Below are 18,945 nucleotides of genomic sequence, written 5' to 3' on the forward strand. Positions count from 1 at the left end.
GTGGGGGTAATCACTGGGCACAACGCCTGTGACCAGCATATGGCTACCATGGGGGTCGTCGACAGCCCGATATACCTATCCTGCCTTGAGGATGACGACACTGCAGAGCATTTTCTATTTAGCTGACCGGTGTTTTCTAGAATCAGACTTTATTGGGTTGCGATATACTGAATATGGATAAAGTTCATATTCTTCCTCTTCCGGATCTCTTAAGATTCATCAATGAATCCAAGAGTGACCTCAAACTAATTTTTCCGTCTTACCACCCACATTTTATTTTTCCTATCTCTCTATTCTTTCTACTGAAATCTATGCGGGTGTAGTACAATGGTCTCCTGACTGAGTGCTTGGACTTGTCCAACCCCCCACAAATCTAATCTAAACTAATCGTCAAGCTTTGATCCATCAGTAAAGAGCTGTAGGCCGTTTTTCTGATCAGGTATATTGCCAGCACACTTACATCGAGCTAAAATTCTAGTATGTACTATAAAACCTGTTAACGTATGGTTCATTCAAACAATAGTCAACAGGGTGTGCCGCGAGTCATGGCCGAGTGTCCAACTCCTAAATCGTATTGTTATGATGATGCTGATGTTTACATTGAAAAGTAAAAATAAAGTCATACTTTTCATTCGTTCAGCACCCTAGGACGCGAACTTATCAGCCGCCCCCGTCGTTCGTGCACACACATATATAGGCATATACGATTTGCACGCGCTGAGTGACAGTGTTGACAACGATGAGTGTCTTTAAATAGACATTTGTATTTATCCTTAGAATGTATGCACCTACCTACTAGCATTGCTGGTTATATGTATGTATGCATTGAATGTTTGCTTGTGTGTGCACACTTCAAAACATCGAAGGCAAATGTTAAATTGACGATCATTGTATGTGCGTAAATTGCAAATTATAATTATTAGTACAAAGTCGCATGTGTGTGTGTGTGTATGTGTGCGCTTGCATTGAAAAGGAAATATAACTATGTATGTATGCTGCGATGAACAACGTGTGTCACTCACTGACTAGCCATCAGCCATTAATATATGTGTATGTATGTATTTGTACGCCGGCTATAAATAAAAAGTTGACTTTTTCCAAGTGAAGTTCCTCGCTAAAGTGAATTGAGCGTCGTCCGCACCTATGTACCTATGTATGTATGTACGTACCTACCTACTGAACTACTCTGAACGCGAGACGGTAGTCGATCGAGACAATCGATCAGTTCATTGTGCCGGACGGTTGGTTGTCCAGTTGTGGCTGACAAGTTTGATGTAATCTAAACTGCAAACCACGCACCTCATCCGGTCATTTGAATGTGCACTTTTTACTTATGTGTGTATGCACATGCATACTTACATACATAAATACATATCTATGTGCATATGCACACTTATCAGTAAATAATAAATAAACTGCTTAGATCAGCAGTTGATCATTGGACACAATCTGGCCGGTACTAATAAAAAATGCTTATGTATGTAGTTAGGGTACCCTTTTTCTTGAAACCGTTCCTTGATCCACAGACGTGCCATACGCCACTTTGTAATCCTATATTCTTGCCCATACATTGATATCATCATCTTTTTCATTATTCTATTTGGAACGCCGAAAATTATGTGATAGGACAGTGAACCTGTGCACCTGCGCAGTGAAATGGAAAATGCATGAAACTTAATGCGTCTGACTGCAAAAGACAGCTGTATGTGATTGAAAAAGTAGAAAAAAGAGACCACTTTTATGTGCACTCTGAACTCACATAAATATATAAGAAAAGGGTGATTTTTTAAGAGCTGTAGGAAAGTTTTTCAAAAAAAGCACACATTAAATTCAGAAAAATGCATGAAATTTTTATTTAAATCGATAGTACAGTCCATGTAATTTAATGTTTGAAGATTATTTCATGCAAATATTGACCGCGACAGCGCTTCAAATGGTCCATCCGCTTAGTCCAATTTTGGCATACTTTCTCCAATGTTTCGGCCGGTATCTCACATATATGTAAATGCTTTAATGTTGTCTTCCAATATGAGCTTTAACATAGCCCCACAAAAAATAATCTAAAGGCGTTATATCGCACGATCTGGGTGGCCAATTGACAGGTCCCGAACGTGAAATAAAATGTTCACCGAACTCGCCTCTCAACAAGTCCATTGTTACGCGTGCTGTGTGGCATGTGGCATGTGGCACCGTCTTGCTGAAACCACATGTCATGCAAGCTCTTGCATTTTGGACAAAAAAAAGTTGGATTTCGTTTCACGGTAGCGCTCACCATTCACGGTAACGTTACGATTCGCAGCATCTTTGAAGAAGTACGGTCCAATGATACCTCCAGCCCCCCATAAACCGCACCAAACTGTGACCTTTTCTGGATACATTGGTAGCTCTTGCAATTCTTCTGGCTCATCTTCACTCCAAAATCTACAACTCTGCTTATTTACGTTCCCATTCATCCAAAAGTGGATCTTCGGTCAACTTTCCAAGAGCCCATTCACCAAAAATTCTGCGTTGCGGTAGGTCGTTCAGCTTCAATTCCTGCACCAGCTGTATTTTGAAAGGCTTCGCACCTAAATCCTTTCGCAAAATTTTCCACGTTGTTGAGTAACAGAGGCCCAATTGCAACGAACGGCGACGAATCGATAATTGATGGTCATCATTAACATTGGTCGATACAGCTGCGATATTTTCTTCAGTTCGCACTCTACCTAAGCGTGTTGGTGGTTTGATGTCCAATAATGTAAATTTGGTTCTAAATTTAGTCACAATAGCTCGAATAGCCGCTTCAGTGGCTCGATTAAACTGACCATAAAATGGAAGAAGCCCGCGATAAATTTCTTAACAGAACACGCATTTTTATATTAAAATTCAATGATTTGCAAGCGTTGTTCGTTTATAAGACGATTCATGGTTAAATTATAGGCCAAACTGAAGATGTTTGACAGTGAAACAAAACTCGAAAATTGCGTCAGCTGTTTAAACCAACTGTTTAAAACGACAATAGCTAAAAAATCACCCGTTAGTTCACGTAAACGGACGCACTGCACTCAACGCGTCAACATATCAAATTACACACAAAGCATATTTACATACACATATGTACATATGTACGTGCATTTCAGATCAGGACATTTGGCCGAAATTGATATTGCAGTAGAGCACAACAATTTTTGTATGGTTTTATGCCACTTCCGAATTCATTTTTAGGGAACAGAACTTTACCCTGCTTGAATACGACACACTTGCATCTTCGATCAGTCAGCTTATGTATAATATTTACTAGAACTGGCATACTTACATGTGCTTGAGGATGCATGGAGATGTGCTTTCTTATTATCTATAGGTCTCTTCTTTGCTCGCTATCCCTCTGCTCGGCTCACTTGACGAAAAATTTCCATGCGAAAGCAACAACAAAGTTATCGAGCAAAATTCGCCACTAGCGAGTACCTCATAAAACTGGCTTCACTCACTAATTTTACAAACAAAGGTAATTTTACGCAGCTCTTTTCACTCGCTGCCAAGCTACGTTTATTTACACCGATTGCTTCATTTATTCGCCACTTGCTTACGCATATTATTAGAACATACGTACGTGATCAAATAGAAAGTCAACTTTGTTTAGAAAATTCACATTTCTCCAAACCTATTTCGCTACCTTCAAATCCCCCGTCGACAAAATACATTTACGCCAAAATAGTTTCCAGTTCTTGAAACTCGATCTCCGAAATGTCCTTCAGTGCATGCAGCAATTTACGTTGAATCTTTTCTATTACCATGAAACGATGTCTCCGGGGTGGTGTTTTGTGTTACCTATAAGTCCCACGTAGCCAAAGCAAATGATTAAGTGGTAGTAGGTCTACATATTCACCAAATGGTTACGGTTAAGTTAATAATGCAATGTGAGATGACGCATTATCGTAGGGCAAAATTAGAAATTGCCTCGTTAAAAATCCGGCCTTCTTTTTTGCATATTACCCATAAAATCCAGATAATATACATAGTATTAATCATACTAACAACTTAAAAAAATATATTTTCTTTAAAGATGTATCCGAACAGCCAGCAGTACCTAAAAATTGGCAGTACTTCCAATGCAATAATTCTGTACATTCTGTAAAAAAAATATCGAATATTGTTTATTTAAAAAGCGCGCGTTACATATACATAAGTCTAATATTTTTTGCTCGAATTTTGGTACAACTGTCCTCTATAGTGCCGCAGAGTTTGAGCGTGATCTGGCAATTAGCTTGTTTTTTGCATTTAATTCAACCACTGCGATTTTCACTGTGGATAAAAATATCGAACAAAGCATTTGTCTTAAATTCTGTATTTTGACTGGGGTTTCGTGTGCCGAATCGTTGAAATGTTACAGAAACCCTACGGCGAGTATACCTTATCAAAAGCACCGAACTGTGAGTAATGGAAGGCTTTTGCAAAGGGCCGAGAAGTCGTACAAAATTTACCTCGATCTGGTTGCCCATCAACGTCTTAAACGGATGAAATCGTTGACAAAGTCAAAAAAATGGTGCTGCAAAACCATCATTTAAGTTTGAGGGAGGTAGCTCGTGACCTTAGCGTGTCTCACAAATCAATTCGCAACATTTTACACCATCAATTGGGCATGAGACGCGTAACTACTCGACTCATTCCAAGAGAATTGAATTTCTTTCAAAGAACTCATCGGAAGAAGGTGACTGAAGACATGCTTGAGCAAGTGAATTCGGACCCAATGTTTATCCAGCATATCATAACAGGTGATGAGACGTGGGTATATCAGTTTAACATGCAACCCAGTCAACAGGCGGTTGATGCGGGTGAATGGCGCTATCCACATGAACCGAAACCAAAAAAACCACGTCAAAGTCGGTCAAAAGTGAAAGTCATGCTACTCGTTTTCTTTAATTATCGTGGTGTTGTGCACTCGGAATTCGTTCCAAATAGTTCTACGGTAAATAACGAATATCATTTGGAAATTATGTGATGTTTGAGAGAGAATGTGCTTAAGAAACAGCCCGATTTATGGGAAGAAAACTCATGGATCTTGCACCGTGATAAGGCTCTGTCTCACAAGGTTCATATTGTGAACACATTTTTGACCAAACACTCAACAAATATCATCGAACAACCACCGTATTCACCGGATTTAGTCCGCGGTGGCCTTTTCCTTTTCTCAAAACTTAAATTGCCACTCCACGGATGCCGCTTTGTGCCGATAGAGGCCATTAAGGAGAATTAGCTGAAGAAGCTGAAGAAGATCTCTTCAAACGCGTTTAAAAGGTGCTTTGATGACTGGACTAATCGTTGGCATATGTATATTGCTCCGAATGGAGCCTATTTTGAAGGCAATCAAATAAATGTTAATGATTAAACAATTATTTTGCGTTTAATTGAACAATTCCCGGTACTTTTTTGACAGAATGTACAATTAAGTTTGTTTTCTAAAGGCATTTGATTATTTGGAGTCATACATTTCTTTTATTCATATCTGGTAGGTGGCAAATTTCGACTATTTTTTGTGTTATTTTGCATAACGTTCGTCAAGATCATTGGTTCATTGATGAATATTTTACTTGCTGTTCATTTACTGGAACCGCATTTGCTCCAACTCCAGCTATGCAGTTTCGGTATTAAGAGCTCATCCAACATGGTCCCGCTTTATTCAACAGTGGCGGTTAGCTCTTCGTTTGTAGGCAGACGCTCTAACACCGGAATGCTAGCCAATATTTTGTCAGACAATGCCGAATGAATGAAGATTTCTTCTTCGATACTGCGTGAAAGTAATATTGAGAAGTCTTTCAGGAGCCCATTAAAGGTGTCTAATCAAATCAGATTCTTCAATATTGTCATCTGTTTCCGTTTCGGTTGTGGAGGGACAATCTGAATTATCTTGAATTATCTTGAACGATTTTGCGGCCATCTTGAAAATTTTCAACCAGAAGACGTAACTGGGGGTTTCAGAGAAAGATTCTGCGGAAGATTTCTAGACCTTTGCACATTTGTGACTGCGAGTACCGCAGGCGATGGATCAATGCGCTTTGCGATGACATAGATATTGCGCAGCGAAAAAAGATCCATCATCGTCTTCCTCGGCAGGGCCATGTCGTCCCAATTGAATACAAACGCTGCGGCTTTGAAAGTATTCAATGCGGTACTAAGTGGTGATAGCAGAGGATAGGAAGATCCGGTAAAAAGGACTTTTCTTCACTTAGTGTATCCAACTGGTACGAGAAAGCAAACACTGGCGCACTTTGCTAAACTCGGTCAAAATCGCGTAAACGACTATCGCGTCAATCAAGAAGAAGAAGGAGAATAATAAAAACCACCTCCACTTATATGTATGTGTTTAAACTAAATTTTTGCGCCCGTCCGTTTAGAGTTACAAGCAATAACTCTCATTGGTTATGAGTTCGCTTGATAACTTTCATGTGTTTTAGAGTGTTGAAATGAGTATTGATTACAATTTATTTTTTAACCCAAACTGTATTGTTTATGTTCGCAATCTTATTTTATTAAAACTCATAGCATTGAAATATTTCGATGCTCTCGCCATTGTGTTCTAATTTCCCTCTTACAACCTTCTTACCCTTCTTTAGTCTCCTTCTGTGAATATTCTAAGGTCTTCACTATAGCCCACTTCGTTGTTTTCAAACTTTTTATAAATTTGATTATATTATTTGTGAAACATTCGCTTGACTGTTTAACCTCTGCTATCATATGAAAAAAAAGAAATAATAATTGTATAGCAACAACACAAAGACCATCGGCTTGCTTCACAACTTCCACTCTAACGTTGGAGATGGGCACAGTGTGTGAAGCGGAAGCAATTTTTGAGCGAAAGAAGCAAAACCAATGCGGTTAAGAAAATAGTTTCAAATAAATAAAATTGAATTTACTAAGTAGTTGTTTATAACTAATAATAATAATAATGCAAATAAGTTTAGTTTCATATGGTTTTTGGTTCGAATTCAACGAAAATTGAGACACCCAAACCTCGCACCTTGGATTCAAGAGGACACATTTTGTAGCTAAAAATGGTATTGTCAAAAACTTTAAAGCCTTCTGGTTAGTAAAGCAAATTTAGCAACATTTAAAAAAAAAAATAATTGTAAAAGTTATCGCTGTTTGTGTGGAGCCCGTTTCTCCAGAAGTCCCTTTCGGTGATCATCACACATTTAAAATCAATTGGGCAAGAGAAATTAGTTTCATTAATAGATAATCTGGTGCCTGATTGAAGCTTTTTATTTTTCAAAATTAACCATATGGCGGCCTCAGGAAATATTTTTCAGATTTTCTAGAAAAAAAAACCGACAATTAAGGGTTTAAAAAAAATTTATATTTTTGAAAAATAAAAATCCTTCGATCAGGCTCGAGTTTTTTATGTTTTTCAAAAGCAGTATAGATTTTATTGAGCTCTACCAAGCGGTTTTTAAGTTACAGTGATCACCAGTTCAAAAACATAGTTTTGAGAAAACGTTTTGAAGTTTTGCTATCGATTTATGTGGAGTTATACGAATTATTTAATGACTTACGCTGTGTCATCTATTCCTGGGCCATATAATAGTTCTTCAGCCGTCATAGCAGTTTTCAAAATATCGGTTTGCTGTTGGCTACGTACCATTCTACCTTCTCGAGTGTTAACGTTGGCGCGCTTATTTGCCACTTTCACACGTGCAGAATCCATTTTTCAGCAGAGCTCCGGAGCGCCTTTTGTTAATTGTTGAATAACTCGAAAAGTATTTGTCGAATTCACTTCAATATTTTTAAGATATTGTATTATACTTTAAGAAAATGCAAAAAAAAAAATCCAATTTTTTGAAAATTCTGACTACCCATAACCCCTTAAATTACCTAACAAACACAAAATCGTTAAATATTTATTTTTTCTATGCCGCTATCTGATTTTGAAACGTAAAAATATGGCATTTGAATTTTTTCGATTTTACCTTCTTAGCAGAATTCCCCATTTGCAGCTTTTCCACGATGCAGTATTTCTTTAATCGTAAGAGATTAAGGCTCCTAGTATTAGGTTAGGTTAGGTTAGCTTGGATGGCATTAAGCCGCACATTTTGGACCCTGGAGGCCGACCTCTATGAATACTGAAAGTAGACATCATGTAGGATGTCAAGCAGGGCTGGGAGATACGCTTTTGAGCCGTCCTCCAGACCTAGTATTGATACCAAAGAAAAAAAATCGTTTTACAAAAAATATTAAAAACCGTTTTTACAGCCGCAATAAAAAAAAGTAAAAAAAAAATTCACTCTTTGGTAATTGAAAATCGTTCTAACCTTCTTCGGATTTGCCCGCTCTCCAGTGAATTTTGAAGCTTTCCCAACACAACTCTTACTAAGATGAGCCACTGTGCATGGACGCAGTTCAAGTTAAACGTACAATTGGATTTGTTGCTCAGAGTCAAATATGTATGTATGTTCTTTTAAATGAGAGATACAGACACACGCACACACGCACACGTACACAAATATGAGTAAATTCTTTTTTGTATACGCATAAATCAGTCAAATATGACACACAACAACAGCAACAAGAGCGCAAAATGCATAAAACACGATCAATTATGACGGTGGCGCGTTAATGCCCATGTGTGTGTGTGTGTGTATGTAAACGCAAATTGTCGTGGTGGCGTAGTAGTGCTGTTATACTTGCATACGGCGGTTGGGGGTCGACTGAAACTGCATGCATACATACATACATACATACATACATACATACATACCTACGCCTGAAACTGATGAGTCGAGTTCTGTAATAAACCCTACACTGAGCCATTTGCCACGCTAAATGCGCGTCTGTGTATGTAGTTACATATGTATGTATGTATGTATATGTAGTTACACTCACACTTAAATGCTGTTTGTAATGCAATACAATAAATTGGGCAAAAGTGGCTTGTTTATAAATAGACAAAGCGACAATTTAATTCGTTATTGAGATTAGCTCGTTTGCCACTTATCAATAGGGCGCACACATATCGTCACGCCATACAAATATACATTCGACTATGTATGCGTGTTTGTATGTACGTAGCTGTAACTAAATTGTATTGTTCTATATCTGCTCTCTGGCACACCACGTCTGTCTGCCTTTTTCAACTCCACGCTGGGGGCTGTCAGATTTGTAGCGCAGTAATAAAATGTGTGATGGTCACGTAGTGGTTAGCTCCTATTTTAATTACATTTAATAGACGTTTTAATAGCCACATCAACTCTAGTAGCTACCACTGTGTGCTCTTGCTGATATTTTTCGTACGAGTATTTTTGTTTTTATTTCCATTTTCATATTTATTTTTGTTCCTATTTTTTAATGAAGATTTCAGTTTCTGTTGAAATGTTTAAAGGTCGCAAGCATTTATGGTGGTATGGGTAATTTGTAATGAGTGCGGCTGTGAGTATTTAAGTGAACAAAAGAATATAGCTCAATGGCTTTTAATTACAAATAATCACAATCCAACTACACTCCATTTCAAAACTACATCGCACCAAAGGTAATAAAATATATTTTGTATTATTTGGCATTCAATTAAGAGGTTCATCCCAGTAGTGGCGTAAAGAAGAAGCATATTTTGGAAATAAAATAAATCCAAATTCAATAAAATAATGCAAAATGATGAAAGAGGTCCCTTATTGTGTCTAGTGATTTTTTAAGAGCTTGAGAACTGATTATAGAGGGTGGTTAATTTTAAGGGCCGGTGTTGATTTTGAATTAAATACAATTTTTTTTAGGAAATTATTGTCATTTCTCTTTATTATGATAATATTCGTATGGGTCCATTACTATGGAACAAAATATTGGTCAAATGGCCGCCGCGGCCTCGGCGACGCACCTCCAAAGACCACCAAAGGCAAATAATAAATAAATAATTGGCGCGTACACTTCTGTTAGGTGTTTGGCCGAGCTCCTCCTCCTTCCTATGTGTGGTGATGTTTTTCCACAAATGGAGGGACCTACAGTTTCAAGCCGACTCCGAACGGCAGATATTTTTATGAGGAGCTTTTTCATGGCAGAAATACACTCGGAGGTTTGCCATTGTCTGCCGAGGGGCGACCGCTATTAGAAAAATGTTTTTATTAATTTTGCTTTCACCGAGATTCGAACCAACGACCTCTCTGTGAATTCCGAATGGTAATCACGCACCAACCCATTCGGCTACGGCGGCCGCCACCAAATAGTTCCTTATTTAAAGGGCGGTTAAGTTTCAAGGGCCGGTGTTGATTTTGAATAAAATAAATTTTTTTAGAAATTATTATCATTTCTCCTTATTATGATAATATTGGTATGGCTCAATTATGTATGGAATAAAATATTGGCCAAATGGCTGCTGCGGCTTCGGCGGCACACCTACATCCGATGGTCCAAATTTACGATGACGCTGAGGCATAATTGAGGTTCTATGCCGTTAATGTGCCGTATTATCTCATTCTTTAGCTTTTGAATTGTTGCTGGCTTATCGACGTACACCTTTTCTTTCAAATAACCCCAAAGAAAGAAGTCCAACGGTATCGTTGACGTTTGGGTGTGGTTTACATTCAACATTGGCCCTTGAAATTTAGCCACCCTTTATAAAACAGAAATATTATTGAAATATTTGCTTTTTTTTGCTTACAATCTAGTAGATAATTTCATGGCATTTATTTTTTGAATATGATATACAACATAAGTAACGGCAGATCCTTCCTCATTTCGAAAAAATAAGGACCGCCAAAGTGTAAACTGCACTTAAAATGGACGAAGTGTTTAATTAGCTTTTGTTTTTTTTTTTTTGTCTGCGTAAATTTCCATAATTTGGAAGCATTGCTCTGGCGATAAACGCTTCATGAGGGCTTGCTAAACCATGGAAGATAGGTAGCTAGGATGGCTGTCGCAATGACACACTTAGACCCTTCGTAGGTCCATTGTGATACCACTGGAACTTTTCCTTGACCTATGTGTTCCTTTTCAAACCAGCTGGTAGCTTTAATAAACGAGCACAACTTCGTTAGTTTTAGATGCGGTATGTCCGCTACATCAGTTAAGAATGCCGTATCAAGATACCTCTTTATAGCTACTTTTCACACTCACATAAAAGGTGACTGACTGTTTCCTCTTCTTCTGTATTTAGACAGCTTCTACAGAAATCAAAGTACGGGAGTGCTAACCTTCTAGCGTGGCTGCCTATTAAACAATGTCCAGTTAATACCTCTATCATGTTTCTTATAGCTTCTCTGTTAAATCTTAACAAACTCTTGGATCGACTGCTGTTCCATTTGGGCCATGTCCGTCCGCTTAGTTCGCTTGTTGTGAGGTTTTGCCAACTTTTATTTACCTTGTTGATGGTTTCCCTATCTATAAGTACTTTACAAGTGGCTAAAGGCATAGGTAACAGCGTCTTATCCATTTGGAGATCAAGCGTGCGAGCAACTTCATCTGCCAAACCATACTGGACAGAAATGTTAAGACGGTTCGCCATTCTCAGCTGTCAAAGCTTAGCTATCGATATCGATAGTTCTCACTTACGTGCATACACCACACGAAAAAACTATATGACTAAATAAATTTCTTATAAAGGGTGATTTTTTAAGAGCTATATCAAATTCAGAAAAATGCATGAAATTTTTATTTAAATCGATAGTGCAGTCCATATAATTTAATGTTTGAAGATTATTTCATGCAAATGTTGACTGCGACTGCGCTTCAAATGGTCCATCCGCTTAGTCCAATTTTGGCATACTCTTTCCAATGTTTCGGCCGGTATCTCACATATAAATGCTTTAATGTTTTCTTCCAATGCGTTAATTGAAGCAGGCTTGTCTGAATAGACATGAGCTTTAACATAGCCCCACAAAAAATAATATAAAGGCGTTATATCGCACGATCTGGGTGGCCAATAGACAGGTCCCGAACGTGAAATAAAATGTTCACCGAACTCGCCTCTCAACAAGTCCATTGTTACGCGTGCTGTGTGGCATGTGGCATGTGGCACCGTCTTGCTGAAACCACATGTCATGTAAGTCAAGCTCTTGCATTTTGGGCAAAAAAAAGTTGGATACCATTTCACGGTAGCGCTCACCATTCACAGTTACGTTACGATTCGCAGCATCTTTGAAGAAGTACGGTCTAATGATACCTCCAGTCCATAAACCACACCAAACTGTGACCTTTTCTGGATACATTGGCAGCTCTTGCAATTCTTCTGTCTGATCTTCACTGCAAAATCGACAATTCTGCTTATTTACGTACCCATTGATCCAAAAATGAGCTTCGTCGCTGAACACAATTTTTCGATAAAAAAGTGAATCTTCGGCCAACTTTCCAAGAACCCATTCACCAAAAATTCTGTGTTGCGGATCGTCGTTAGGCTTCAATTCTTGCACCAGCTGTATTTTGAAGGGCTTCACACCTAAATCCTTTCTCAAAATTTTCCACGTTGTTGAGTAACAGAGGCCCAATTGCTGCAAACGACGACGATGGTCATCATTAACACTGGCTGATGCAGCTGCGATATTTTCTTCAGTTCGCATCTTTCGTTTGCTTGCCTTACGATTTCTTTGGAAGTATTATATTTATAAGAAGAGTTTTGTTTCTTGAAAAATCAAGCGTTATAAATGTGACATTTATTTGACATTTATTTGTATTTATGTGAAATATAAAGGTTGTCAAAAAAGTCTTGCGGTATTTTTATTGAATTTTCAATTGTTCATAAAATTGGTTATAATAATGCGATTTAAGTCAAATATGCGCCGTTTTGTTCGATGACGAGTTCCCATCGAGATGCCAACTTCATAATGCCCCTCTTATAGAAGCTCGCTTCCCTATTGTCAAAAAACTCGGAGAGCCAATTTTCACAGGACTCTCTTGAGGACAACTTCCGACTACCAAGCTCGTTCGTAATCACTTGGTGCGAGATCCGGACTATACGGTGGATGCAAAAGAACCTCCGATCCGAGCTCCCGGAGCTTCTGGCACGTCACCAAAGATGTGTGTGGCCCGGCGTTGTCCTGATGGAAGACAATTCGGCCTCTGTTGATCAAAGATGGCCTCTTCTGCATGAGTGCTGTATTCAAGCGGTCCAGTTGTTGGTAGTACAGGTCCAAATTGAGCGTTTGGCCATAGGGGAGCAGCTCATAGTGGATGATTCCCTGCCAATCCCACCAAACACACAGAAGAACCTTCCTGGCCGTCAATCCAGGCTTGGCCACCGTCTGGGCAACTTCACCGCTTTTCGACCACGACCGTTTGCGCTTCACGTTGTCGTAAGTGACCCACTTTTCATCGCCAGTCGCCATCCGCTTCAAAAACGGGTCGATTTTGTTGCGATTCAGAAGTGATTCGCATGCATCCATACGGGCAAAAATGTTTTTTTGCGTCAAGCCGTGTGGCACCCATACATCGAGCTTCTTTTCGAATCCAAGCTTCTTCAAATGGTTTATAACGGTTTGATGACTCATGCCCAGCTCTTGGCCGATGCTACGGCTGTTACTATGCCGGTCTCTTTCGATCAATTCAGCGATTTTATCGCAATTTTCGACGACAGGCCTTCCGGGCCGTGGCGCATCTTCGATCGCCTCTGCACCAGAACGAAAACGTTGAAACCATCGTTGTGCGGTGGAAATGGAAACTGTATCGGGTCCATAAACTGCACAAATTTTATTGGCAGCATGAGATGCATTTTTGCCTTTATCGTAGTAGTACTGTAAAATATGCCGTATTTTCTCTTTATTTTGCTCCATGTTTGCGAACGACTAAAAGCAAACAACAATTAATCAAACACGTGTTAGCACGTGAAAAGAGCTTTCCAAAAAGCTCTAGCGTGAACCGGTGCGACGAATACAACTAGAACTACGCGCTTGCAAAGATAAGCTTGCGGAAATACCGCAAGCCTTTTTTGGCAACCTTATATTTTATATGAAATTATTTTTAATATTTAGATGAAATTACGCATTTCTGATTGATTGATAAACAATTATTTTTTAATTTTTTTCTACTTTAGACAAATATCCGCATAAAAGAAGAGCCTGATGATGGCAGCAAAGACATACCACCGCCAATGTGCAGCCTATCGGATATGTCCGATCACGAGGCGTCAATCGGTAAGTGCTACAAATAAGGCTTAAGAAGTTGTTATGTGTGTATGTATGTGCCATAATTCCATACATATGTATATATATACATACGTACGAGTATTTTATATTTACATATATTTCTATTCTATTTTATTTTTTCTTAAATGTCATGCACATTTTTTCAACTCTTTTTAATGCCCATTAATAAATATTCCCTTTTCTGTGATGTTACCTAATGAATTGAGTTCCCCAACTCGTATTGAATTCACACGTAAAACGTATCTGTATTCAATAGATAATAGTTAAACATTTCTTTGTTAACTTTATAATACATTTTAAATTTTTATTTACCAAGTAAAAATATCTTGCGATATGAATGTAGCACAAGTGTTTGTATGTTTCTAAGATATTTACTATCTCCCACATGCGTGTGTGCTTTCATGTTTGTATGTATGTGTATGAGTATGCGTATGTGTGATAGATTGTGCCCCTTTTGTTATTGGTTTTAAGTTGTTGTGCATAAATTTTTTATCGTATTTTTTTTGTTTTTTTTTCTCATTTGGATAGTGATAAGAAATTTCTTGGAAAACATTTACTACTAAAATACGGAGGTATGTATGTGTGTTTGTTTGTCTTTCTTTCTAAGCGAATGCGAGTTATTTGTGGGTTCTCGAAGCTAGAACGCTCCTTTGCTGAACGATTATCTTAACTCAAAAAATCATAGATTCGAGAAAAGCGGTTTTAAGGTTTTCAATTTACTTTGCTTCCTTAACAACTGTAAAGTCAATTTTTTCTATCTAATGAGTTACTGTTAACTGATATCGTTATGAATTTTGTACACAACTTGAAAGAAGTACTGGTTATGATTTTTGCAAACTTTAGCAAAAAAAAGAGGTTGTCTGTAAAGTCGGTTTACTGACGATAGTTTAACGTGATAACGTCATAAGAAAATACTGATTGAATGGTTGCACTTTTCAAAAGAAAATTTTAATTTTATTTGTTTGATAGATATTTTGTATGGATATAGAGAATGAGTTAACATTAACATAACATAATATAACATAACATAACATAACATAACATAACATAACATAACATAACATAACATAACATAACAGAACATAACATAACATAACATAACATAACATAACATAACATAACATAACATAACATAACATAACATAACATAACATAACATAACATAACATAACATAACATAACATAACATAACATAACATAACATAACATAACATAACATAACATAACATAACATAACATAACATAACATAACATAACATAACATAACATAACATAACATAACATAACATAACATAACATAACATAACATAACATAACATAACATAACATAACATAACATAACATAACATAACATAACATAACATAACATAACATAACATAACATAACATAACATAACATAACATAACATAACATAACATAACATAACATAACATAACATAACATAACATAACAAATTACCCCTTATTAAAGCACTTATCAACAGCTTTCATTTGATACCCATATTGTACATACACAACCAAAGGTTACCCGGGTCCACGTTTTGACCTATATCTCGAGACCCTATCTACCAATAGGTATTCAAACTATACGGAAATCATCTTCAATACCTACTTAACAATGTGTGTAAGTTTGGTTTAATTCGGTGCAAAGACACGGCGGGTCCACGTTTTGGCATATATTTCCAGACCCTAGTCATCAATAGGTATGAAAATTACCCCGTCTTAAAGCACTTATCAACAGCTTTCATTTGATATCCATATTGTACAAACACATTCTAGGGTCCACGTTTTGGTCTCTATCTCGAGATCCTAGTCACGGAGCGGATGGAAATACTCTGAACTAAAGCATTCACCAACAGCTTCCATTTGATACCCATATCGTACATACACATCCGAAGGTTACCCGGGTCCACGTTTTGACCTATATCTCGAGACCATATCTACCAATAGGTACCCAAACTATACGGAAACCATCTTCAATACCTCCTTCACAATGTGTGGAAGTTTGGTTTAATTCGGTGCAAAGACACGGCGGGTCCACGTTTTGGCATATATTTCCAGACCCTAGTCATATATAGGTATGAAAATTACCCCGTATTAAAGAACTTATCAACAGCTTTCATTTGATACCCATATTGTACATACACATCCGAAGGTTACCCGGGTCCACGTTTTGACCTATATCTCGAGCCCTATTTCCAAAATAAAATATAATCCATGGTACTCGTGATGTAGCTTTCGAATGGTGAAAGAATTTTTAAAATCGGTCCAGTAGTTTTTGAGCCTATTCATTACAACCAAACAAACAAAGTTTTCCTCTTTATAATATTAGTATAGATATGGTAAATATTACCATACATTTTTTCCTTCATATATAATAAAAAAATAATAATAATAACATTAAAACAACAGGTATTATTAACAAACTTGGTTTTATTTTAAATTCTTCAAGTGAATCAAATTAATAATAATCAATAAGAAGGCATATGCAAATACAAATACGTGAATTTATATATGTACATATGCGCATATACATACATATATACGCTCACTTAAGTAGGAGAGAGCAAGATGTCGAACGTTGCCGTTCGTTTGCTTTGTCGTTCCTTCCGCGCTTTCGCTTGCAGTTCATTCAATGCAATGAGCAAGGTAACTACATATGAGCAAGGTAACACTAATATGAGCAAGGTAACACTAATGAGCAAGGTAACACTAAAGAGCAAGGTAACACTAATGAGCAAGGTAACTACATATGAGCAAGGTAACGACACATTTTTTCGTGCGTGCAGCCTGTTAAATCGAATTATAAGACGTTATCACGTCAAAAAAAACTTTTTTTGGGATATGATATTTTTGCTGTAAATTAAGGATATGCACTTCTCTTGACCTTTGCACAAATGAATCTTGAAATTGTACACTTTTGGGTGATAAAATGGATTCGATACTCGCATGATGAGATATGGGCATGTGTAGGTGTACGTGCAGATATAATATAAACATATAAATATATATATACATACATATGTATGTATAATCTAAATACCTATTCACTACACGCGCGTATTTTTGCAGTTATCAATCCAAGTTTCACAATTACCGCCCACTAAACTAGTTATCGAATAAATTTTGATATTGTTGTCAAAAAGGTTATAAGTAAATGTGTATGAATGTACATGTATATGTATGTAAGTATGCATATGAAACACTGGGTGTGAAATACCAAATGACAGAAAATAGTTTTTTCTAATAGCGGTCGCCGCTCGGCTAACCTGGTAAATTCAGCGTCTATTTCTGGCATGAAGAAGCTTCTCATAAAACCCAAATTCTCTTCGGTGGCTTCATAAAACTCTGAAACTTCATTCTGTTGAAAAACATCAAGACCCAAATAGTAGAAGGAGATCGGCGAAACCCAAAGCACTGGGTTTAATGCAATAAAAACCGATGATATTGCAATTAAAAATTAGAAAGAAATTGCAATTACGAAGTAGGTATCTATGAACATACAATTACATTTATGCATACATGCACACATATGTATACCCATACATATATGGATTCACATTTTTATATAGAAATGTATGATAAGATAAGCTTTTGTAGCCTACTTCTATAGCGCCCTCAGCGCTGTATGTACTCGTATGTATGGCATCAGCAACAATGACTGCCACAATGACAAACTAAATAATGAAGAAAAAATGGGCACACAAAAATAAAGGTTGAATGCCGCAATACTGGTTTTGTTTTTGTGTCTATTTGAACGTCATCAGCAAAAGCAAAAATCAAGTATTCAAATATATTTAGCCTTAGATCACTAAACTTAAATCTGTGTTGCTCTGCAGGAAAAGTGGGCTTTAAACCAATGTCATTTTAGTGAAAGGGCGCACTATTCTTCCAAGTGGTCTATTCGGTAAATGAAACTTAATCCAAACATATGTTTATATGTACAGTCTGTGTCAGAAAAAAGGAACCGCTATTATTCATTATTAAAAGATATATATTTAAATTTTTTTACAAATGAAAGTATGTCCAAAACTAAGAGTCGCAATTACTCAAGAAGCCGTGTAGAGTCCATCGTTTGAGAATAGCCTGGCATCTTCTTCATGCTTTAAACCAGCTTTTCTGCATAGTTCGTCGACAAACAAGACTCGATTTTGCGAACTTGACGCATAAGTTGCCTTAAATCATGGACTGGCCGTCCGGTAAGATGCCTTTTCACAATTCTCTACACATTTTCAATGGGGTTGGTGTCTGAGGATTGGGAAGGCCAGTCCAATACTGTGACGCCATTTTCTGGTTTTGTTGTTTCTCAATGTGTTTTTCTGAGAGCACTGGTGTTGATGCTCTGGGACGGTAGTATATGTTCGCCTCCTTCAGTCGACGGTCGATGGTGTTGATACTCACATCTATTCTTTTTTTAGCAAGAAGTGATCGTGCTTGGCGTAATCACAAAGAAGGGCCCCACTTAAACAGTTGGTCGATCACCTTATTCTGCTTTTTTGTGGTCACTCGCTTTAAGGAAAATTCATCCGCATTTTAGTATGCCTTATACCGCTGATTCCACTTCGCAACAAACTTTTTTGATTTTTTAATCACTTTTGTAGCCGCGACGTAAAATAATTTTGGCCCTTTCGAATGCGTGCATAGAAATACCACCTCAAAATGCTTCGCGTACTTCTCACTCATTTTTGTTTGGTTGCGTTTACGGGAAAGTTTCGAACGACACTAACCTGAGTTAGCACTGGCGTCGTAGCCCTTAAGTGGGATTGTTATGCAGCAAAAAGCAGAACGAAATATTAGACAAAAAAACGGTTCTTTTCTTCTGACACAGACTGTATACATGTAACTCTAGGAATGT

At 37.4% G+C, this 18,945-nt stretch overlaps 1 protein-coding gene across 1 annotated transcript in view; it reads left to right on the forward strand.

The window, feature by feature from the left end:
- LOC128855444 (putative uncharacterized protein DDB_G0283051) overlaps positions 1-18,945 on the forward strand; it is a 168,095-nt gene that overhangs the window by 69,017 nt on the left and 80,133 nt on the right. Inside the window, exon 3 of the mRNA XM_054090350.1 lies at positions 13,979-14,078. Coding sequence (XP_053946325.1) covers positions 13,979-14,078 — 100 coding nt within the window. The remainder of the gene's footprint in view (positions 1-13,978; positions 14,079-18,945) is intronic.

The sequence above is a fragment of the Anastrepha ludens genome, chromosome 2, assembly GCF_028408465.1.
Source record: "Anastrepha ludens isolate Willacy chromosome 2, idAnaLude1.1, whole genome shotgun sequence".
Taxonomy (NCBI): Eukaryota; Metazoa; Arthropoda; class Insecta; order Diptera; family Tephritidae; genus Anastrepha; species Anastrepha ludens.